Source organism: Crocodylus siamensis, chromosome 5, assembly GCF_052110815.1.
Source record: "Crocodylus siamensis isolate JL-2025a chromosome 5, ASM5211081v1, whole genome shotgun sequence".
Classification (NCBI taxonomy): Eukaryota; Metazoa; Chordata; order Crocodylia; family Crocodylidae; genus Crocodylus; species Crocodylus siamensis.
In genome coordinates, this window is record NC_143399.1 from 185,887,556 (window position 1) to 185,911,690 (window position 24,135).

At 41.0% G+C, this 24,135-nt stretch overlaps 1 protein-coding gene across 21 annotated transcripts in view; it reads left to right on the plus strand.

Annotated features, from left to right (window-relative positions):
- Positions 1-24,135, plus strand: part of SVIL (supervillin) — a 200,437-nt gene that overhangs the window by 87,744 nt on the left and 88,558 nt on the right. For all 21 annotated transcript variants that reach the window (XM_090047480.1, XM_090047481.1, XM_090047472.1 and 18 more), the window contains 2 exons: positions 8,836-8,902; positions 16,959-17,050. Coding sequence is in view for 17 of the 21 variants with exons in the window: in XM_090047472.1 (XP_089903598.1) it covers positions 8,836-8,902; positions 16,959-17,050 (159 nt within the window). In the remaining 4 variants the exon portion in view is untranslated. The remainder of the gene's footprint in view (positions 1-8,835; positions 8,903-16,958; positions 17,051-24,135) is intronic.

Genomic DNA, 24,135 nt, shown 5'->3' on the forward strand with positions numbered 1-24,135 from the left:
TTCACATGCTGTATATCGGTAGTACTTGAAGAGCACGAGTTAGAGTTCATTTAAAATTAACAAGTTCTTGAAGTGCTATTTGAGGCTTTTATGTCCTTGCTAGATTGCAAATGCTTTCTGCCTCTTGTGTACCCCAAGAAACACAATAGCATAACTCATGAAGAAAATGTACAGTGGAGTAGGTTGGGAGGCCTACAAGAAGTCTTCAGCAGATGGTATGTCTATGGCAATTGGGTACCTGAAGAAAGAATGCAGGACTGTCTTTAAAGAAAATGGACACTGGCCACAATGCAGATTGCTACATCTGCTGTTTGCAAACTTTAGGTTAGCCAGGAGAGTTCTGGCTTTGCCTGTGTGGAAATGTATTCCACCCTGCAGTACATCTGTTGCAGAAAGCTTCTTGTAGAAGCTTGAAGGGCTAATCATTCGCGCTCAGATCCAAACCGAAATTCCTTTTGGAGTTCAGATCGGAGAAAGTGTTAAGATGATTTAAAAAAAAAAAAACCTCTCAGAGAAATAGGCAGGTCTTTCGGTGGCTAATAATGCTCTCTCCTCTGCCCTTGAAATTAGCACACCCAAAATCCTGCTGTCAGAATAACTTTTCCTTTTCTGCTGAAATCTGTCTTATGATTTCCCAGTCACTGCAATGGCTTCCTGTTTCTCATATGTGAACATCAAGCTTCTGACTTTCAAGGAACTCATAACCATCCTTCCATGTGCATTTCTTCTCTTACCTTTCCCTCTGAATTCTCTGCTGTTACCCCAAATTTAGTCCCTGTTGTCTCTCTTGGCCTTCCCCTTTGGAAGAAGCTGTCATGTAGAGCTGTCCAAATAATGGATTTATTCTTTTGTTGAGGAGACAGGGATCCTGGCCAAAAGGCTTCAGTTGCTTGTTTGGTTTTAGACTAACCCAGAACTTCTTGTGTTAACTTTTTTGATTAATTTCATTTTGGGTCCAAAATTTAATTCTCAGTTTTACTTTTAAAATACTCTTAATTTTAAAAAAGTGAATAAAATTTAAGAACTAAGCATTTTAAATTTAGAGACTCAATCAGATTTTTTTACCCAAAAGAATTTGCATATTTGACGTTTGAAATCAGTATGAATCTAAGACTGCATTTTTTTTATCAGAAATTTTTAATAATTTGGCCCTGTTCTTGCTTTTTTCCACCAGGAAACTAGTCTCTTCTTTCTGCTACTGTGGCTTTTTAATCCTGTCTTTCAAAAAGAGCTGATTTTGGAGCAGACCCATTCTCTTAGGTTCTTAGGATGGGATACTAATGCAGTCACAGATTACACAGAACAGCACATTGGCCAGGGGCAGACATTACACACAAACCAACTTAAGTGATCAGAAACTGGTTTAAACCTGTAACAGAACACACATTCATTGCACAAAAACCAGTTTGAAAGTGGCTGAAACCGGTTTGAGATGAACCTGGTTGAATGTAGTATCAGACTGAACTGATACTCATCAAGGAGCACATCTGTGATGGGCCAGCTTCAGGGATGATGCTGAAGGGGAACCAGCACGGTTTCATTAGGGGCAGGTCATGTCAGACCAACTTGATTGCCTTTTGATCAGGTCACAAAAGCATGGATCCAGGTGTTGCCATGGATATAGTCTTGCCGGACTTTAGCAAGGCCTTTGACACCGTCTCCCACCCCATCCTTACTGAAAAAAACTAGACAACTGTGGCATTGATGCCTACACAGTCAGATGGATTGCAGATTGGCTGAAGGGTCATACTCAGAGGGTGGTGGTGGACGGGTCATATTCGACATGGGGAGAAGTGGGCAGTGGAGTCCCCCAGGGCTCGGTCCTTGGGCCCACGCTGTTCAATTTCTTTATCAGCGATTTGGACGATGGGGTGAAAAGCAACCTGCTTAAATTTGCTGATGATACCAAAATTTGGGGTGAGGTGAGCATGCTAGTAGGGAGGGAAAGACTGCAGTGAGACCTGGATAGATTACAGGGGTGGGCTAGCAGAAACAGGATGTGTTTCAATACAGACAAGTGCAGGGTGCTGCACTTGGGTAGTAGTAATCAGCAGCACACTTATAAGATGGGGAACTCCCTTCTTGAGAGCACGGAGGCAGAAAGGGATCTTGGAGTCATTACTGACTCCAAGATGAACATGGGCCGACAATGCGAGGTCATGGTTGGCAGGGCTAACCGGACCTTGTCGTGCATCCACAGGTGCATCTCAAGTAGCGTCAAGGAGGTGATCCTCCCCATCTACGCGACACTGGTCAGGCCACAGCTGGAGTACTGTGTCCAGTTCTGGGCGCTGCACTTCAGGAGGGATGTGGACAACATTGAGAGGGTGCAGAGGAGGGCCACCCACATGATCTGGGGACAACAGGACAGACCCTACAATGAGAGACTGCAGGACCTGAACCTGTTCAAGCTTCACAAGAGAAGGCTGAGGGGGGACCTGGTGACCATCTATAAACTCACTAGGGGGGACCAGAAGGGTTTGGGAGAGACCTTGTTTCCCCTAGCGCCCCCCGGCATAACAAGGAATAACAGCCACAAGTTGTTGGAGAGGAGGTTTAGATTAGACAACTGTAAGGGCGGCTAGGATCTGGAACCAACTTCCGTGGGAAGTGGTGCTGGCTCCTACCCTGGGGGTCTTTAAGAAGAGGCTTGGTGTCTACCTGGCTGGAGTCATTTGAGCCCATTTTTTCTCCTGCCCAGGTAGGGGGTCAGACTTGAAGATGTACAAGGTCCCTTCCGACCCTACTTCTATGATTCTGTGATTTGGCTCAAACCGGTTGATGCAATGTCTGTCCCAGACTCCTTGCTGTTTTTAAGTTTAAATCAGATTCCCCCAGCATCCTTGCATGCTCTTGCTGGTTGGGGCTCTCTGCTCCACAGTGGGGCTGGCCCCTTCCCTCTGCTCCCTGGATGGAGCTCTGGCAGAAACTTGCAGGTACAGCCACGTCTGCTGGCTCCCCCACACAAGCAGGGATCCCTTCCTCCTCTTTCCCACAGCACAGAACATAGCCAGCATGTGTTATGCTAGCTAAAACTGAGACATGTCTGTGTAAGGCAGATAGGACAGTGTCCACTTAGGGATTTTTGGAGCTAATCAACAGGTCAGCTGGTAAGGTTCCTGCATTCCTTCCTTTGGAAAAAGCTGTATAAGAAAAACTTGAACTAATGAGCGAGGCTTTGTTTTCTAGTGGGGTGCTAAATGCTGATAACAGCTGATAAATGCTCTGTTATCAAGAGCGTCCTGTCCTGTCCCGTCCCCCTCAGCTCACTGGAAGGGAAGGAAGAGCTGCTCTAGCACACCTGGCCTTCTAGCCTGAGCCAATGCAGGCATGTGCCTGCATTTTTTTCAGTCCAGAAGGGATGACTGTACAATTACAAACTGATTTAGCCTAGCCAGGTTAGACTAACCTGCAAAGATTGAATCAGTTTAGGCTCAGGCTTTTTGAATGTCTGACCCTAGCCATTAGAGCCCATAGGTTCTAATGTTAGTCCATAGGAAACTTATTTCAATTATGTGCCTGTATTGTTTTCTGTTGTACCAGCAGGTACCTGTAGAATAGACATATACCCAGAGTGGATACAGGTGGATGAGTTCTTCCTAAATAAAAGTCAAAAGGAAGACTTTGAAGACTTTCTATGCAGTAACAAATACTGGATAAAAAAGCCAAAAAGACTAAAAAGTATTCCACATTTAGGTTCCTGTCTTGATGGGCAAGACATGCATGCTTGTCTAAAAAGGATTGTGTCCATGAAAAGTGGGGATGAATGAATAATTGCATTAAGGTCACTAGTTTTATGTGAAATGGAATTATGTGTTCCATATAATCCACTGTTCCATCCTAGGCAACTTTGTACTGCTGAAACCATAGCTAATTCAGCATTCCAATCAGAGGTTATTTATTTGTGACCAAAAAGCTGGGGACAGTAACTCACAAAAATATAGAACATGGATTATCTATTACAACAGCACATTAGAATGACAAGCAATGGTTTTGGTGATGCGGGTAGGTATAACTACTGCTCCATGGCAGATTTATCCTCCTACTGCCCCCTTCTTTTGGACTAAATTTTGTACTGGACACTCCTGGGTTTACATCTTAAATGCTGTCTTTCCTGATGATGGTTTCTCAGGGCCTTGAGGCATTTCCAGTCATGGCTTAGGGTCCTGTTGTGCTAGGTGTTATGTAGGTATATGTATAAAAGATGATCACTGGTCCAAAGTATTTACCAGTGAAATGGGCAAATGGCAGTATCTCTGTATGCTTATAAGTAAACATTGTTAGCAATCCTGCCTGCAATTTTGCTGTCTTTGGTATTAAAGATTTAAATCCTCTTGGCTAGGGACCGACATTCAAAAATGCCTGAGCCTGAACTGATTCAGTCTTTGCAGATTAGCCTAACCTGGCTAGGCTAAACTGGTTTGTAATACCTGCAGTGGCTTAGAGTACAAGCTGCGGGGCACTAGAGCAGCCCTCTTGTCCCTTCCACAGCACTGACCTGGTGAGGGAGGGTGGGGGGAGGCATGGTCTGACCCTGGAAGTATGCTTTGATTAGCCCAGGAGGGAATTGATTAAGGTGGTTAGCAGTGTTTATCATCCCATTAAGAAAACAACAGAGGGACATAATCAGCTGCCTGTTGATTCTGCCTGTTGATTCAGCAGGGACTGTAGCCAGCATGTGGTCTTCTAGCTAATGCACAGACAGCTCCCTGCAAGGCAGTGGAGGGGAGGAATTCCTTCTTAGCAGGGACTGGTGAGGGGGAGCAGCCTGCAGTCTGTGCTGGAGCTCCAGCTAAGGAAGCAGAGGGGAGGGGCCAGCCCTGCTGTGGAGCAGAGAGCCCTGCCAAGCCCAGAGAGCATGCTGGGTGTCTGCTTTATCTTAAACCAGCAAGGGATCTAGGACAGTCATTGCATAAACTGGTTTCAGCTAAATAATTTAAGTCTGATACTACATTCAACCCAGGTTTATCTCAAAGCGGTTTCAGCCATTTTCAGACTGGTTTATGTGCACTGAACATCTGTTCAGTTACAGGTTTAAACCAGTTTCTGATCACTTAAACGAGTTTAATGTGTAATGTCTGTCCCTAGCCCTTGAGGGGAAAGAGACTAATAGTTGAGCAATTATTGCCGTTGGCTGTTTTGGATTCAAGTGTGTGGACTGATTTCTGTCACAGCCATTTTAAAACCTCTTTGTCATGCCTTTGGTTAGCTTGTTCTACTCCTTAGATGATCAAATGTGTCTGTTTTATAGAACTGTGCTATAACCATTTCATTTAGAAGTCCTTTTAGACATTCAGAAGGGAGGCTAAAGGATTCCATCCGTCTCCATTGCTTGTTTGAATCCATAATCTAAAGCTGTAGCCCAAACTAGACATAGAGATAGACTTTACTTGTCAGACAAATTGTTCTTATAATTTTACACTTTCTGTCTCAAATTAAAATATTTTGAGTCCCGGTATCCGTTCTTAAATCCCTGCCCCCTAGTTAGTAATTTTGCTCAGATGTTGTCCATAAATCTTTACTGCTTTTGGGTGTTCTTTTTTGACCTAATAGTTGGGCAAATGATACAGCATTTGTTTAGCATAATGATAACAGAGTCAGTCCTCTGGTACCTTGAATGCTGTTTTTGCTTTGTTAGGTAGTGTTTGCAATTTATTCTGATTGATTAGAGATATGAAGGAATTAATCGTCTTTTGGAGAAAATATCTCTTTCTGTATAGATTATTCTTGCTGCAGTCTTCTCACTGGAATATAATTTGTGATTTGGCTGGAGCTTTGAAGTGGTAATATTACAAATCTCCCAATCACCATGGTCCAATCTGTTTTAGCATTCATGTGCCTAATTTCTGCTTGTAATCTGATTACTGGCTTGAGCTGCTTCAGTTTGCAGCCTATTGCTGTGCATTAACTGTACTCCCCGGGACGCACTAGCCTGACAGCTCGAGTCCTGTGCAATGAAAAATCTCTACACAGTATTGCTTAGACGGGCCTAGGGCTGTGGCTGGTTGAGAATTAGCTGCTATTGTAGTTTCTCTTTGCTGAATCCTTTGTTTGTGCAACCATGTTCAGAAATCCTTGGATCTCCAGCTATTTGGGAAATGTTAAATACTCTGAGGAGCAAGGTAAGAGTTCAAAGTGGATAGAAAAGAATGCCGTTTGATTTTTATTCTTTTGTTATAATAAAAAATAATATGCATGCTGTTTGAGTCTTCCTTAGAAACATTTGTTACTTTAGTATTCACTATTCAGTTAGCCATTTAGTCTGTTTTATTGCTTCCTCAAAGGACACTTTTCAAAAAGCTGATTAGATGGATTTTCTAATTAGCTTATCTTGCAGCTGATGTAAGGTCTGTAAATATACTCACAAAGGAAGGTAGTGCCTAGATTTTCCTTATTCATGTTTTAACTGGATATATATCTAAGTGTGCCTATGTGCTTACCTCATAGTTTGTACCCTGGAATGGGAATACTCAGAATGGTTAAACTTATGAACAAGTTCATAATTTACTACTTCAGTATTTTGAATGGTAAATAGGAATACTGAAACTACTTCTGCTATGGTTATAAGTGTGTTTATGGTTTGTCTGTGAATGAGGGAACAAAATATTATTACATTGCCATGGTTTCCATTTTATGTGTCAGGTGATCTGTTTTTTTGGATTAATCATTGAAATAAAGCCATGTTAAAATATTTTTTCTTTACACCCAATTATTTCTCCCGGGAACCATAATTCTTTTATCTGTCCTTTCACGTTTGAATCTAACATCTTAATTTTAAGGTGCACTAGATGCTGATAATGCAGTAAGTTGCTTTTTTATCATGCTTTGAGAAGCACGAGAATGAATTGAGGCAGGGGTATTGACAACTGCATGCCAATCAACTTTTTGTGGGAGCAGGTAAGTGTGCCTTGCAAAAGGCAGCACAGTTTGAAATGTTCCAGGAGCTCTCGGTGTGAGACAGCAGGACACATGTCCCATGGTCAATGAAGAGTCAAAATAGTACACATAGCCCTCCCCTGTGAGCCACTTCCTTTCCTTCTCTAAATCTTAAATTGTGGAAGCTTTTCTCCCCCTTTTTGGCTAAGGTGGGTAAGAATTTTACTGCGGCCTATTTGTGGGTTCTATGGTGTTCAGCTGTTTCAGTGCCAAAAACTGTAATATAGGTTATTCCTGTAGAATGGTTATGTATCTTACACATGTCTGGTTTTGATTAACCAAACTCATACTGCGTTCAGTTGTGGAGAATTATTACTTGCTATTCTCACAGTAATATAAATCTGGCTTTTTAGAAAATGTTTGACAGGGAGTATTTTTTTTAAACTATTAGGGTAATGATTTGTAAACCTTTCATAAAGCTTTGTCTTAATATGTTGTTGTGGTCTTGTAATATGCCTCTGCTGCGTGATTAGTGAGCTCTATTTTGCATTTAGTTGGAAAGAAACAATGTCAACAAAAAACAGGAAAAGGGCTTATTTTAAACCAGAAGAAAGCTACTTCCTTGTTAGCAAATTTGCTTAAAACACTGAGTTGGTTCACCACTTTAAAGAACAAAGTAATTGGTAGGCATTTTTTTTGCCTCTTTAATTCTTCTAAAGTTGTCTCCTGTAAGACTTCTTGCCATGTAGAAGGACAGAACAAGAGCAGTACGGGCAGAAGAGACCTTTTGAAATATGGCCCTTGATAACCAGTCACATTTAAACCTAATTATCTTTCTTCCAATACCCTTGCTTCTATCAAAGATTCATCTGACTTGTAAAGTAACTGGTCAGGCACGTCTTACAGCCCAGCACAGTTCAATGACAGTAAAATCTGGCTATATCACATTTACATTAATTGTAAACTCTGCCCTTGAATTGTTTTAGTGGTTGTTCAAGTAGCAATCAGGTCCCACCAACACTGGGAAATGAAATATCTGCTCATCCCTGTCAAGGAACACCCATGTTGTAATTTGGTCTCTTAACCGCTGACATCACCTTGCAGGAAGGACCCAGACTCTTCCCTGCCCCCTCCTCCAACCAGGGGAAAATTGTGGTATGCTCGTTGTTGTTGTTGTTGTTTTAAATAACTGCTAATGACTTGTTTCTAGCACCATTTGCTTAGCATGGGTCTCTGTAAAGGCTTTGTGTGTTATAAAATGAGTAGACCTATCTTTTTAGCACTCTTGCATGTAACAGTTTGTTCCCAGGCAAACAAGAACCAAGGGTGCAATGTATTCATCTCTAGAAATAAATTGAATCCTGTTCACTTGTTGAGAAATTGTGGTCGTGTCAAAATGCTTGGGGCAGCTTGGAGTAATATTTTGAGGCATAAAAATCAATTATGTTGTTGCATTAAATAAGTATTTGAGCACATCTTGGTATTTACTGTATACATGTAGATTTTATTAAAATTTTCCTTTGACCAAATATTGTCACTTTTAGCACTTCCCATGTTTTGTCAAGATTAACTAATTCAGTGCTGTTAGGAATCAACCTGCAGGAAACTGAGTCCAAGAGTTTAAACGATTTCCCAAGTTTCACAGAGAATGACGTATCCAAAATCAGGATTAGAAGTAAAGAGTTCCTGGCTCCAGCTCTTCTGTATCCAAAAAAAAAAAAAAATTATCTGTATATCTCACTTTCACTAGCTACATGAAAAAACTTAATGGAACATCCAGTGCATCTACTTTTTTTTCTCAAGACTTTAATTTACCACTGTTTGGTATGTATGTGCATTTATTCAACTGTTGAAGTTAGACGTTATCTTTCCCCAAAGTCCAGCAATGGAAACAATGATACAACTGTTTAAATCTTGCATGTTCACTGGATGTTTTCTTGTGTTTTTTTTTGTCCTTAGATTTTGACAAAGAAAATTCAGTCAGATTTAGACCTACAAGACTACTCCATAGAAGGAGGTCACAAAGGTAAAAGACTTTATAATTCCTATCTGGCACTGTGGCCAGTGCCTTGCTTATTAAGCTATATGTATTGCAATTATTGCAAGTGTGTGTGTGTGTGTGTGCGTGCGTGTGCGTGTGTGTGTAAATAGGTTCACATGTCACTTAGAATGATTCTAGGACCTCTAACAATTTGACCCAAAACAGTTTATCTGAATTGGGTACTCGGGTCTCTAAATGCCTCTTGGTTGGGGGTGAGGGGAGCCGACTTATACGGATATCTACTAAGTGTGAGTGAGACAACCAAAGCAAGCCTGCTTTCTTGGTTTGAAAAATTTATTTTAAAAAAATAACAATGGAACTATGATTCCAGGGAGAAGGGAGATCAGGCACCTGGCTTGTACATGCAGACAAAACAAGTTTTGTCTGCATGTACATGTTCATGACCTTAGCTCATAAAACCCTAAAGAAATGTATCTGATATAGACAGAATGGTATTGTTGCTAGGTTCTGATTTAAATTGCTGATTGCTTTTGGGTGTAACTAGGTTAATGGGGCAACTATTCAGAAATCAAATGCCACAGCAGCAGATGAAGTTTTCAGACTTCTAATCCCTGAGGACTAAAAGTAACTACCAGTGCCCCCAAATTGCCTTCTGACCTGCAAAAAAAAAAAAAAAAAAAAAGAGTACAGCTGATCTGATTATGAATTTTCTGCTTGTCATGTGCAAATTGATATGTATCTAAAATAATAGAAGAAAAATAAGGAAACAGTAGAATGCCATTGGCCACATTTTGTTTGGAAGTATGTGAGTGCCTTGAGATTTAAAAAAAAAAAAAAATTAAAAAAAATCAAGCACTGTTTTCCACTGCCTATTTTATTAAGCTTTTCAAAGTGTAATAAGCAAGAACTAGCAGTAAACAATGCTCTTAATCAGGCATCATGAAATAGTCATAAAATATCTTTCAGCAGAGGAAGTTAAAATATAAAGTACTAAATATTTAAACAAGATACATAAGGTATATAACAAACTCCCCAAACAATACCCCAGATTAACCAGGCTCGATATGTTTGCCCAAATAAAAAGGTCTTGCAGTTTTCCCAGAACATGTCTGGGCTCAGGCTGTGATGAATCGCATGGGACACAAGGGGGAGGGAGTTACAGAGCAGCAAAACCACTACCAAGATGACAGCCCATGAGTTTTTGCCAGTCAAATTTGGTGCACTGATGAATTTTGCAGGAGGTTGCTCTCAGCTGACTTGAGTGATCAAGGGGCAAAGCATCCACGCCAGAAGATAGGCGGGTGATCCAGGCTGACCTGGACAAGCTCAGCAAATGGGTAGACGAGAACCTCATGGTGTTTAACACCGAAAAATGCAAGGTTCTCCACCTTGGGAGGAAAATCCTGCAGCATCCTTATAGGCTTGGCAGTGCTACGTTGGATAGCACTACGGAAGAAAGAGACTTGGGGGTCATCATTGACCACAAGATGAGCATGAGCCTGCAATGCGATGCTGCGGCTAATAAAGTGACCAAAACGCTGGCTTGCATCCATAGATGCTTCTCGAGCAAATCCCGGGACGTCATTCTCCCCTTGTACTCGGCCTTGGTGAGGCCGCAGCTGGAGTACTGCGTCCAGTTTTGGGCTCCACAATTCAAAAAGGATGTGGAGAAGCTTGAGAGAGTCCGGAGGAGAGCCACGCGGGTGATCAGAGGTCAGAAAAACAGATCTTACGATGATAGGCTGAGAGCCATGGGACTCTTTAGCCCGGAAAAGCATAGGCTCAGGGGTGATCTGATGGCCACCTATCAGTTTATCAGGGGTGACCACCAGGATCTGGAGGAACATTTGTTCACCAAAGCGCCCAAAGGGATGACGAGGTCGAACGGTCACAAACTCCTGCAAGACTGTTTCAGGCTGGACGTAAATAAGAATTTCTTTACTGTCTGAGCCCCCGAGGTCTGGAACAGCCTGCCATCGGAGGTGGTTCAAGCACCTACATTGAACACCTTCAAGAGTAAACTGGATGCTTATCTTGCTGGGATCCTATGACCCCAGCTGACTTCCTGCCCTTTGGGCAGGGGGCTGGACTCAATGATCTCCCGAGGTCCCTTCCAGCCCTGATGTCTATGGAATCTATGAAGGAGCAGGGAAATGATGTTTCAGGACTCTATAGGTCCTAATGTTGAATGTGTTGCTTCCAATCTATGTGCAGTGCAGCACCCATTTTGAACTTTGGCTTCATCAAAGAGAACTGTAAACTTGATACAGTGATGCAAGAATGGTTAACATTTTATAAAAGAAAACCCATGCATGTCATAAATAGCTTCAGTGACTAAGACGTACACAATTCAGAAGTTCATTGTTTCAGAAGAAAATATGGCTGGGAGGACCTCAAGGCCATCTAGGCCAGTCCCTTGCCCAGGGCAGGATTGTCCCTGACTAAAATAACCCAGCCAAGTGTCTGTCCAACCTGCTCTTGAAAACTTCCAAGGATGGAGATTCCACAGTTTCTCTAGGTAGCTTCTATCAATGCTTGACCACTCTCATAGTCAGAAAGGGTCCTCCTGATCTCCAACCTAAATTTCCTTTCCTATAGCTTGAGGCCATTTCTCTTAGTCTTGTCCCCTGTGGCCACAGAGAAAAGCCCATCTCCATCCTCTCTGTTATTGTCCAGGTATTTTGAAGGACTGTTATCAAGTCCAGTGTCTCTTATTCTGCTGCTCTCCTTTCCTTTCCCATTGGATATTGAATTTATCATTTTGTGGTAGTTGTCACCCAAGTTACCTTCTACCTTCACATTCTCAATTAATTCCTCCCTATTTGCAAACAGCAAGAAGATCTTCCCCCTTCTCTACCATCCGTCTTAAAAAGTTATCCCCAATACACTCCAAGAATTTGCTGCATTGCTTGTACACTGCTGTGTTTTTTCCCTCCCAGCAGATGTCCCAATTAAAGTCCCCCATGAGAACTAGAACCTGCAATTTGGAAGCTTCTGTCACTTATTAAAGAAGGCCTTGTCCACCTCCTCCTTCTGAGTTGGTGGCCTGCATCAGGTACCCACCACAGTATCCTTCCTGTTGCTATCCCCTCTGACCTTCACTTAGAGATCTACCTTCCACTTTGTACTACAGCTCACAATGTGTACATCACCATTACATTACATCACCTCATTTTTCAGCTGTCTATCCTTTCTGAACAAGCTATATCCATCCAAGACCATAGTCCAGTCAGGCAAATTATTCACTGCATCTTGGTAATCCCAATTTTATCAGAATTCTGTGCTTTGTACTAGGACCTCCACTTCTTTCTGTTTTCCATTTCTTTCACATTAGTATATCAACACTTCAGGTATCTTACAGATTGTCTTGTCTTATCCCTGAGAACATTGCTAAGCCTTCCACAGTTGCTTCTCCATAGTAATATTTATCCAAATTCCCAGACTTGTTACTTACCTCTGGGCATTTATCTTCATCCCCAGGTGAACCTAGTTTTAAGTCCTCCTTGCTTGGGTAGTAGGCCTGCACACAAAGATACTTTTTCTTCTCTTCGTCAAGTGGACCCCATTTCTTCCCAGTAGACCATCTTCCTGGAATTGCACTCCACGGTCAAAGGACCAAGTATTAGCAACACCATGTACACATCCATATGCTTATCTCCAGAATGTGTCTGCTCTTAGTTGTGCCTTTACGCTTGACTGGAAGGATCAACATGAACATCACCTGGGCCCTGTCCCTTTTACCCTGGCACCCAAAGCCATGTAGTCATTTTTGTTTTGCTCAAGGCTGCCTTGACAGTTGTACAAACTCTCAACTTTCCCATGCTGTTACCAAGAATCAGCACCTAATTCAGTTACATGACTTCAGTGTTTTTTTTAAGGGAAAGGAAGTAAGAAAAAAGAAAAAAAATTACTAGTGTAATGGAGTTAAATATTTCCAAAACTTAATGACTTACGTGCGGGGGGGAGGGGAGTGGAGGTAGCTAAAGACATTAAAGCAGTAGGTTATCTATAAATCTATCTGACCCAACAGAAACAGCTGTATTTGAGTTGTTACTGTACTTTTAGCAGAAAACTATAACTACTAGGGCAAAAAACATATCTAAATAGATGTATTCCTGGAAAAAAATAGTGTTTGAGATGAGAAATCTGCTCTCATCAGCATATCTTTTTAAACCTCACTACTGCAGTATTTTGAGTTACTATAATTTCACTTTCTTCCTTCAATAAAGAAGGAATAAAGGTAATAAATTTAATTTTATGCTCTAATGCATCTTAAACATGGCCATTTTCTCTTTTGTGACTATATTTTTATGCACAATTATTTGGCTCAACTATATATCAAATTTAAAAAGCATCATCTTCCTTTTTCTCTAGGTGTAGACCTACTGCATTAGCAAAGAACTAAATGATATTGATTTGATTGCAATGAGTTAAATGTTGTTGGGTTTGTTTTGGTTTTTTGTTGTTTTTTTGAACTAGCATCATAATGCAGCATAATGATTAAGGGACAAATGTTTCTGGCTCCCTCAGTAATTTACTACAAAATCTGCCTCACCATTCTTTACAGAAGAGGAAACTAGCTCTTTGACCTGCTGCCATCCTGATATGCAGCATACATGTTTCCACATAGAGGATGCTTAAAACAAAGCAGATTGCTTGAGGCATGAGAGAGGGACTGAGGAACAACAATATGCCCATCTAAGATTAAAAAAAATTGTGCTAACTGATAGGGCTGTGCAAAACGGCACCATTCCGCTTTGACTTCCGTTTTGATGGAACATTGTTTCGTTTTGTTTTGTCCAAACTGTTTCGACATTTCACCCATAGGCTATTCCGCACCCAGTGCCAGGAAGATTGGTGCTGTCGCTGGCCGCAGCTGGCAACAGCAGCCTCCTGTCATCCAGCAGGCAGATCATCGGCCCGCACCCCTGGGAGCAGCCCGGCACAGCCCCTGCAGCCCTCCTGGGGTGCGGGCAAACCCCTGATCTGCCTGCTGGATCACCAGAGGTTGCTGCTGCCACTGGCTGGGACCAGCACTGAAGCTAAGTAAGCCTAGCTTTGAAACTCAAAATGTTTCAAAACCTTCTAAACGTTTTGAGTGCTCTTGTTTTGTTTTGAAGCTGTTTTGAAGGCTCTTGTTACTTTTTGATTTTGCTGTTTGGAGCTCAAAACACGTCAAAATGGCTTTGAAATTAAACACCAGATGAAATTTCACACAGCCCTACTAACTGACCATTACAGGAAAGCATGTAAGCATAAGATATAGCTAATATGCTGCTTTTAATAGGATAACTGACTCCTCTAGATGAGGAAAACATGGCAACCATATTTTGTTAGGATTTCAGCGAAGTATTTGGTAGTGAAATAGTGCTATAGCACTGTTCAGCAAATAGTGAATTACCATGTTGGAAATTTAACTTAAACTGGAGATGAGGTTTGATACCACTGTTGTAAAATAGATGATGAACTAAAGGAGAGAGGACCAGGTTGTGCTGAAAGAGGAACCATCAGGCTGGAAGGAAGCTGTTAATGGAATTTTCTAAGGATAAGACTTGACTTTAATACATTACTGTTGTTTTTGCAACAAAGGCAAGTAACAAACAAGCCTGTTCATTTGTTGTTCTCAATATGGAGGAGGGTCTTAAGAGAAGAAAGGATTAGAATAACACAAATGGAATGGAGCTTAATAGTCTAAACATCTAACCATATACCTTGTATGGTTAAAATCATCATTGGAAACACAAGAGGAGGCAAAAGACTGTGGTGTATTAGTCTATCAGAGAATGATGGTGCCATCAATGTGCTATTGCTGAAAGAAAGGCAAAAAGAATCCTAAAACTGAGCGAAGCATTTCCAGTAAAGATATGAAGTCTGGAATGCCATTTTACAAGACTTTTTCTCTCTCAGTACCATATCCAAACAGGATGTTGGTGACCATGTTCTTTCACAGATCTCTTCTTTTTGAAGCATGCAGAATTTCCAGTGTCGATGCATTCATCCATTTAGATAGACCCTTGATGTAAGACAAACTGTCTTCCATGATCTCTCCTTTCTTCAGTCTTTCCAGTTATGACCAGACTTTCAACTTCCTCTTTCCTCGTAATGTGTTAGAGAAACTCTGTCTCTTTCTGATGTTAATCAGTAGCTTCCTCCTGCAGTTAATACTTAGTTAATACAGTTAATATTGCAGTTAATACTTAGTTAACTTTTCCTACAGTTAACACTTGGACCCTTCTCACTTTCTCTAATAATTTTATCTAAAATCCCTTGCAGCTTCCCTTCTGGATCAGCTATTAAGACCGTGTCATCAGCATAACAAAGGTGTTCAAATTCTGTCCAGCAGTGATCAGCTTTGGTAAATCTTCAGCCTCCCTCAGGATTTTCTCATTGTACAAGTTGAACAAGTCAGGTGATAAAAACACAGTCTTGCCTCACTTCTCTTAATTTGGATGAAATCACTTAGTTCATTTGCTATATTCACTGCTGCAGTTTGGTCCCAGTAGAGGTTTCTTAAGCTTCTCAATTCTTTACCAACAATATCCCATTCTTCCAGCATTTTCATTAACTCCTCATGCTTTTACAAGACACTGATATCTTATCAGGATTAAATTTAGTGTTTGATTCTGGTCACCCATGTTCAAAAATAAATTTAAGATGACCAGAAGGACAAAGAGCCTGTCTTGAGAGGAGGCTGAAGTTGGTTTTTACTCCAGCAAAGGAGGGATGCAACTCTTCTCTGTAGATGCTATGAGTGGGCATAAACACTGGAGGCAGAAAAGAGCAATTCAGTCTAAAGGACAGTGTTGGGACTAGACCAAACGCGTGGAGCAAACCTGTCAAGAACAAAGTTATGTCAGAAACTTGTAGGTAGGTGATTTCTAATGAGGTTTTTAAACAGCCTTTTGGTAGTAATAATAGGGCAAGTGACTTAATGTAGTTTGAAGGTGAAGCATGATTAAGTTTATATTCAAGACATCGTATGATATAGTGTGAGACCAGGGAACGGCATGCTTAATAACCCAGGAGACCCCAAAAGCTGGGACAGGAGTATAACTTATCCTACATGCCACAGTCCTTGGGAAATGTAGTACCTTGTAACAGCCAATGCAAATGCTCCAAAGAAGTGTGTTTTTTCCATACAGAATTGCTAAAGATCTGCAGAATCATGTCTGTCTTAATTATGAGCGAGGGTAGACTAGAATTCAGAATTAGAGCACATATCAAGCCTCCCATATTTTCATGTATTGAGATTACAAGTCATGTTAATTCCTCTAACCAGAAGCAAAAAATGTCAAATGGGGTGAGGGGGAAGGGAGTTTCTCAACAGGTCATTTCCAGCTAATTAAGAGATTGCCATTGGAAGTATAACAGCTCTATACAGATTCCAGTTCTAAATATTTATGTTTATGAAGACGTTGATTTCTCAGCTAGCTGGACAAACGAGCTCTCTTTACAAAGCACAAAATATATATAGTGCACTGTTCTAAGTTAAGCTTATTATACACTATATTTAGCTATTAATTGAACATGTGTGTTTTCTTTCATTCCTTTTTTTTTTAAGAGTATTTCTATAGAGGGGAGTTTTTTAGATTGTATAATACAATACTAAAAAAGAAATATAACCTACAACATTGTGTAAAATAATTTGTTTTAACATTCATTATGAAGAATGATTCTGTGCAGATTATTTCATCCCTATAATAACTAGCGTAGCATTTTAAAGTTTGTCTTCTTACATCAGTTTAATGCAGAATAAACTACTACCACTTCTGTGTGAGTACCAAATTGTCTTAGGCATGCTGCCTTTGCTTTCAGTTTCAAAAGCTATTGTTATTTTTCTTCACATAAAACTTGCTGTAGCACATGGGTAGCTTCCATTTTCTCTGCACTCCTATTATTTGTCCCACTAGGGAGAGTTTGACCTTGTTCATATGTCTCTTGAAATCTCGGCAAAATATATATCTTGATATTTCTACATTTGTAGTCTCTTGCAGTAAAGCTTTATTTTTATATATAATATATATATTAGCTTAACTTGAAATTTCCGCTGCTCAGTTCTATAAACCGATGCTGTTTTCAGTTTTCAGAAAGAGTTTTCAGTGGAAGATAAAGAAGAACTTGTGAACAGCACAAAAGATATCGATGCTAATCTTTTAGCAGTGCTTCCAAAAGGTAGGTAAAGAAAATGTGCATCTTGTCTTATCCAATATACACAACAATAGATGAAACAATGTAGACAAGTGCAAGGCACAATTTAAAACTACTTGGGTACAGGGGGTTTGTAAATTTAGTTTTCACCTCCCTATGGAGGATATACTAATGAAGGACACTACAGAAATCATGAAGTTTTCTTATACCTCGTCATTACATCTGCTTTATGCTTTATGGAATTCTGGGGTTTTTTACCTAATTACAAATAGGTCATACATTAGCTGAAATTCTGAACTTCAAAAAATAAATTATATTAGTACTGAATGAATGCTTAGTACAAGTACACTTTAATTCACCAGGTATTTGTATCACCAAAGATTCATTCAAGTAAACTCGGTAAATTTCAGTCTCATATTCAAGAATTAGCACTAGAACAAGAGATATTTTATTGTGATTGAGACCGGATGCAGTGGAGGGGAAAGCGGGGGGGAGTGGGATGCTGTTCTTAAATCACTTCCAAAGGAACCCAGTTTTACAGGCAGTTAAATAATGCAGACAAGCACTAACAGCAAGCTTTGTGAGTAGAGCTACCCACACATTTACTTCGAATATGAGAGAGAAATCTAAATATTGCAACTGGCCAATAAATGTCAATGTAGCCTAATTGTGCAAGAAATGATGCCTCTGGCAACACCTGTGTGTTCTTTCAAGGGAAATAGTTTGAAGTTCCTAGGCCTCCTTAGCTATCTTCAGCTAAGAAAGCTGGTGGTGTTTTTGAGTACCATAAGTTGTCCTCCCAAATTTATAATTAACTGACTACAAAGCAACAAAAATGTTATGTAATATGGTCAAGCAATGTTAGGGGAGGGTGTGGGGGTGGGATAGAACTGGAAATAATCCAGAAGATTAAAAGGAATTAAGAATCTGGTTGCAACTATTCCTTGAAAAGAAATGGGCTGAATTTGAGTGAACTCCTCCTCACTTAAGAATTAAACAGTTTGCTTCAGAAAGTTGTATAACCCTAGTGCTAAAATTGCCAAATTCAGAGAACTGGTAAAGGGAGAATTTCTCTTAAAGCTGCCAGAATTTGCCATTGTCAGACAAAGTTTGCTCTTAGATGGGTTTGTTCCTTTGTGCTGATGTCTGCATTCTTCCATGATGTCTGTTGCAGTATGCTTGAGAATGTGACACTGCTGACATGTCTTTGTCAAGTAATGTGGCTGACCTTGTAACACAGTATAAAATCAGTATGCATTGATATGTAAGATTTTTGCAATATAAACCCAAAATACCACTAATCTGTAGCAATCAGTAGAGCACCTCAACTGGGCCCCCAGATGTTGTTGGCTATATATACTTGGAAGCATAATAAATTAGGCTGTGACTGACCAATCTGAAAAACAAGACTTGGATTTAAATGGCCTTCACTTAATAACTTGGCAGCAGTTAGCCACCTTCTCTGGAAACTGGATAGAGTTCAAACTTAAATTCTTCTCATCATAAAGTGGTCGATTATTGACACTGAGAGGTTCCTTCATTTCTTAGTACCAGGCTTTTGGAAGAGCTTTCTGTGCAGCTTGCTATAGCAATTGCTATAACTGAAGAGTCATTGGCTCTGGTAGGTGAATTTTGATGCACATACACAACAATCTCAACCTATAAACTGACTGTAGTCACGAGGAATACCGTTAGACATCAGTAGAACTACAGCCAGTTATCTCCCATCATTTAGTTTTGTTACGAGCATGGGGAAAGTGCATCTGCTTAGTCAGGGAAAGTTTTGGAATGATATTAGGCAGTGCTGATTCTTATTACATCAGTATGACTCCATTCTTAATGCCTAAAATGTGTATACACTTTTTGAGGCATCTTTTAGAATGACTCCAAGTCCATATGCCCTCCCTTACAGGGGGTTTCTGAAAAGTTTACATCTATATTGTTCATATTTTAAGAGTAAAATTGCACATGACTTATGGTGTCCTGTCTTATATTGATGAGACTTGCAACTTAAACATCAATGTGTTGCATTACATTGACAGGAAGCTTGTTCCCCACCATCTTGTACCATAAAGAATGGATGCTGTATATTTACACTCACTACCTTGTTCCTTAAAGGATTTTTTTCTTAAAGAATCCAGTAATTTTATTTTTTTTAAATTCATTAATTTTTGGATGACATGGGTTTATGCTGGAAGCTGAGTACTGCACCTACTAACATGTCTCATCACTCTAGTATTCTAATCCAATGTCTTAATACGAGGTTAGGCAACATTTTTGGCTGGAGTGTTGGAAAAAAACATAATGTCTACCTTGTAAGGTGCTGGAGTGCTGGCATACCAGAAAAACAAAACTGGGGGGTACATGATAGGATGCACTGCACTTTCATATAGTTAATAATCATAAATGTTGCTCTTTTTTAACAGCAAATACCATGTTTTCTAAACCTGGTGACAATAAATAAAACTTCATGTACTACCTTTGTCGTGTATGTTTTTTGTTAAGCATATCGTGAAGAGAAAGGGGAAAAAGGTGAAGCGGGGGAGATGGAAAGAATTGAAAAAGAGAGAGGAGAGCTACCTTTCCAGCACTGCCCGGGCTTCTGCCCAGCCCATCCCGTGCAGCTGAGCCCCCCCTCCCCAGTGCAGCCTGGGCTGTACAACCTGCCCTGCATAGTTGAGCCTGCTCCTCCCAGTGCCACACAAGCTGATGCTGCCTGCCCGGCTCCTGCCTGCAACTCAGCCCCCACTCTGAGAAGAGACTGGTACCACCCCTGCAGCCAGCCCAAGCTCTGGGTAGCTGCTGCCAGCCATGCTGCTTGCAGCAGGGTTTGCAGCCTCCCAGCTACCTGCTGGAAGCAGCCCAGGCTCGTGGCTGGCAGCAGCTGCCCAGAGCTCAGGCGAGTGGTAGCATGGCAAGCAAAATGGCCTTGCATGCCATGCTCTGGCACACATGCAGTGGGTTGCCAATCCCTGTCCTAATATAAGTTCTAAAGTCTAAGGCTGTGACTGAGAGGCTGGTGAGAGCATAGTGGTGATGATTACACTTAGCTACATAATGATCAACAGTAACAATGGTAATGTTCAGGCCTGAAACACCTTGAGTGTAGTAGTTTCAATATAAAATTTAAAATACTTCCAGAAAAAATTCTTACCCTCTCCCCCAAATATTGCATGCTTTAGAATCCATATATAGTCATCCCCGCCCCCCTCTCCCCCGGCATATCATTGTGGTACTATTGATTTGAAATTAAGATTGGCCTCGAAACTACCAAGGGTATCTACAGTACCAAGGGTATCTACAGAGGGGTTTGTGCTGGTCATGCAGAAAAACATTAGTGAACAGATAGGGCATAGGCACCAACATGCACAAACTTCTCTTCTCTCTGTAAAGAGAAACCTGAAGCCTGACAGAGCTAACCAGTGTCCTTGGGAGCAAAATGTCACCAGTTAGATTTGGTTTGCATATCTCAAGGTTCAGCAGTTTAATCAATGAATAAAAAAAACCTCTATGGCCTTTTAAATAAAAGGAGCCTTTTCAGGTCAGAGCTAGTCAGATGATGATTTGCATAATTGAAATTGCCATCTGGAACTTTAAGCATAGATGATGTAATGCAGCATAGACTAGACCCATTCTATTTTTGTCTTGCTTGGGAAGGTGTTGAAGAGATGTTTTGTGCATCCAGTGTTTTATTTTGGACTGCAGAACAGTGGTAGAATCTCTCGAACTTAAACAGCATGTGGTTGCTATGTATTATTTCTAAGCATTAGGTCTATTGTCAGCATTTCAAAGCCTGCCTATGATTAATATGTAGCTCAAGTGTCTAAGTTCAGCTTTGAAAAGAAAACTTTTGTTATTAAGTTGTCTTCTCAATATTCTCATAAACCAGAGAAAAAGAGCTGCTTCCTGGTGGTTGAGCGATACTGTATAAAATCCATTGGTAATTGCAAGAAGGAAAATGAATGGTCTGATCATATACTTGGGTGGAAGTCTAATTGTTTCTATAATTTGAGGAAGTTTTAGGGGGATTTGTCATTATTCCATTGCTGCCTGTATTGCACACACTACTGTAGCCTCGGATGAAGAGGCAACATGACTCCTCTGGGGCTTTCTGACCAGACTGAAGAGTTGTAGCAAGGTTTTTGGTTTTGTCCAAGTTTTGCATACATATTACCAGTAAGTAAAATGGAAAAGTTTAATCTGACAAAGACTCTGAGTAACTAACCTTTTAACGTAGCTGCTATTGGAGAACAGGGTATTCATTTAGACAGAATGTTGGTAGCAGAAATTAATCATGATTAAGAGTTGAGGCTTGTTTTAATTGTGTTTTTGGCTTAAGGCATAACTCAGGTATTGCCCTGCCTAATTCTCTACCTCTGATTGAGATAGCGGGTCTGCGAGTGGGAGGGTCAAATTGCAGTCGTATTGACTCTGGGCTTCTGTTTAGCGAATGAAATTCCTTTGTGGGTCAGATTTTGATGTATAGTAACAGTTCAGTCAACCTAACTTGGCTTGAGAAGCTCATCTAGTAATTTTTTAGTTAACTTGCAGTGAAGATGGGTTCGTAGTGAGTAGTTTAAATGGATGTTCCAGGATATTTTTTCCTCCTCAGGACTAGTTTAAACTATAAACTAGTTTAAACTATGACCCCAGCTGATTTCCTGCCCTCTGGGCGGGGGGCTGAACTCGATGATCTTCTGAGGTCCCTTCCAGCCCTAATGTCTATGAAATCTATAGTACCACCAGACCTATTTAAATTAGTAGCAGATTGCTATCTGGACCTTGCTTGCCACAAGACGTCTGACCTGTAGCCCAAGAATAACAGCCAGGGCTTATTCTATTGATTCCACCCAAGTGTGATTTTATTCACCTTACTTGCATCTAGAACCAAACAGTTAAAGCAGAAGACGTGAATGGATGCTCCTCCTTGCTGCTTTTTGTGACATAGCCTGATGTTACAAAAGTAGATGCATCAGTGGGACAGAGGGGTACAAGGTGATATAGTGACTTGTGAAAAGGGTCTATCTGACCACTAGAAATATCTCTTACCTATATTTTTGTATTTTCAGTTAATTATAAATGCAAATAGTGTATTCCCAAGCTTCCTCTTAAGCAATTTTAACTCTACAATAAATTGTCATTCTTGGATAAAGTCTTGTTGTCAGCCTAGAATTTAATATATTCTAATACTCTACTAATACTGTAGAGTATTAGTTTAACTTGGTTAAACTTTTTCCTTGCTTAAACGGAATATTTATCGCAAATGTCCATCTCAGTCCCTGTTTGGCTGGTATTGTGTGAATTGGAACTCCTTTCTACAGCACATTCATCTGTCTTTTACAATCCAGTTGTGGAACCTGAACTACATAAAGAAAAAGTTAATGTTCTGTTACAGTAGAAACGTATCCTTTGATATAAAGGAGTGGCAAGCCTGTTGAGAAGTCCAAACCACCCTAAAAACCAGTTGGGAAAGTCTTTAGCCCTTTAATAGGCCTACATAGTGACACTAATGTAGAAAATCAGGTTTTTACATAGAAAATTGGGTTTCTGGAATTTAAGGGCACGTGTAGATGAAACGAGGGCCCTAAAATTGAAGTGGTGGGTTTTAAAAAGCACCACTTCAAGTTAGGGCTGATTAAACCCCCCTGTCATGCACACACCCTGCTGACTTACCTGCCTCTCCGGCAGGGAGCGGAGGTGAGCTGCTGGCAGGTGGAGCAGTCTGGGGGCGGGGGGTGGTGTTTCCCTTTGTGGCAGCAGCCGGCCACCCCCCCTCAGGCAGCACCTGCCCACAGGCACCTGGCTAGAGCAGTCCCAGGGGGCACCGCAGCCATGGAGGGAAGCACCAGGCCCTCGCACAGCTCAGGCAGGCTCTGGGGGAGGAGAGAGGGGTAGGGAAAAAAGATCAGACTCTGCTTTTCTTGGGCAGAGCTTGCATTCCCGGGCTGCTGCCAGGCTGCCTGCAGGGCTTCCTGCAGAGCTGCACACAGCCTGGTGCTTCGCTCTGCAGCTATAGGGGCAGCAAACTAAAACTCCTCAAACTCCTCAAAGGAGTTTAGTTTGCTGCGCCCCAAGCCATTATGCCACCAAATTTCCTACAGGGCTTGGAATTAAGACTCAGTACACGGCCGACCCGTGCAAACACCACTAAAGCAGTGCAAAAGCATTTAGCCCGCTTTAAAGTGTTGTGCACACATGCCCCTTGTTTAGTCTACATGCAGCCTAAATTCCCTACCATTTGAGATGCTATTTTTTTTGCCAGATATAAAATGATTGTACCACATTTGTTTTTCATATCTACTTCTGTTCCAAAGCAGTTGACAAATAACAATGGATAGATTGCATGTGTGTCCAATATAGGTATTACTTCACTGATTTCATTAAGTGCTAGAGAAAGACTGTAGTCACAGTTGCAAAAATACCTGATACTACTAAACAGTTTAGGACAGATGTAAAGGAAATAGCATATCCAGCTATGACTATAGGCAAGACTATCTTGGGGTTATAATTCCCCATGTTAAGAATGTAGCAAAGATACAGGGGTTAATTTGTGAAAAGTACACGTATGGTTGGGATTCAGACAATTCCTTCAGATTAGGATAAAGAACGCTTTGTGGGATGTTAAGTAAACGTTGCTTGGGGATCAGCAATTTACAGCCCGCAGGCTGGATTCAGCCCATAGACTGCAGGGGGAGAGGAGGGTGCACCACATTACAGCCAGGCAGCAGGGGGCTTCTGGCTGGCTGGTGGGGGACTTTGGCAGCAGGGTCCTTTGCTCATGCCACAGCTGTGTAGCAAGGAAAAACAGCAGCAGTGCCTGGGTTCAAGCACTACCCTAACATGGATCTGAGCTGGATCATTTCAGCCTGCAAAATGGTTGCCAACAGCTGTATTAATTGGTTGTGATAGAGCCAAAGTTCCAGTTAATGTGTTAAAATATAACTGCCTTGTTTACAGTAGTGTATAAGTGGGACTGGTACCTACTGTAGCATGTGAATATTTTTTTTTTATCAGTTTAGTGTTCTAGGAAACTGCTTGGTGAAAAGATGCTTGAAAACCTCTGCTTTCCTAGGCCATCACATCTTGGTTAACACTTTAAAATCAACATC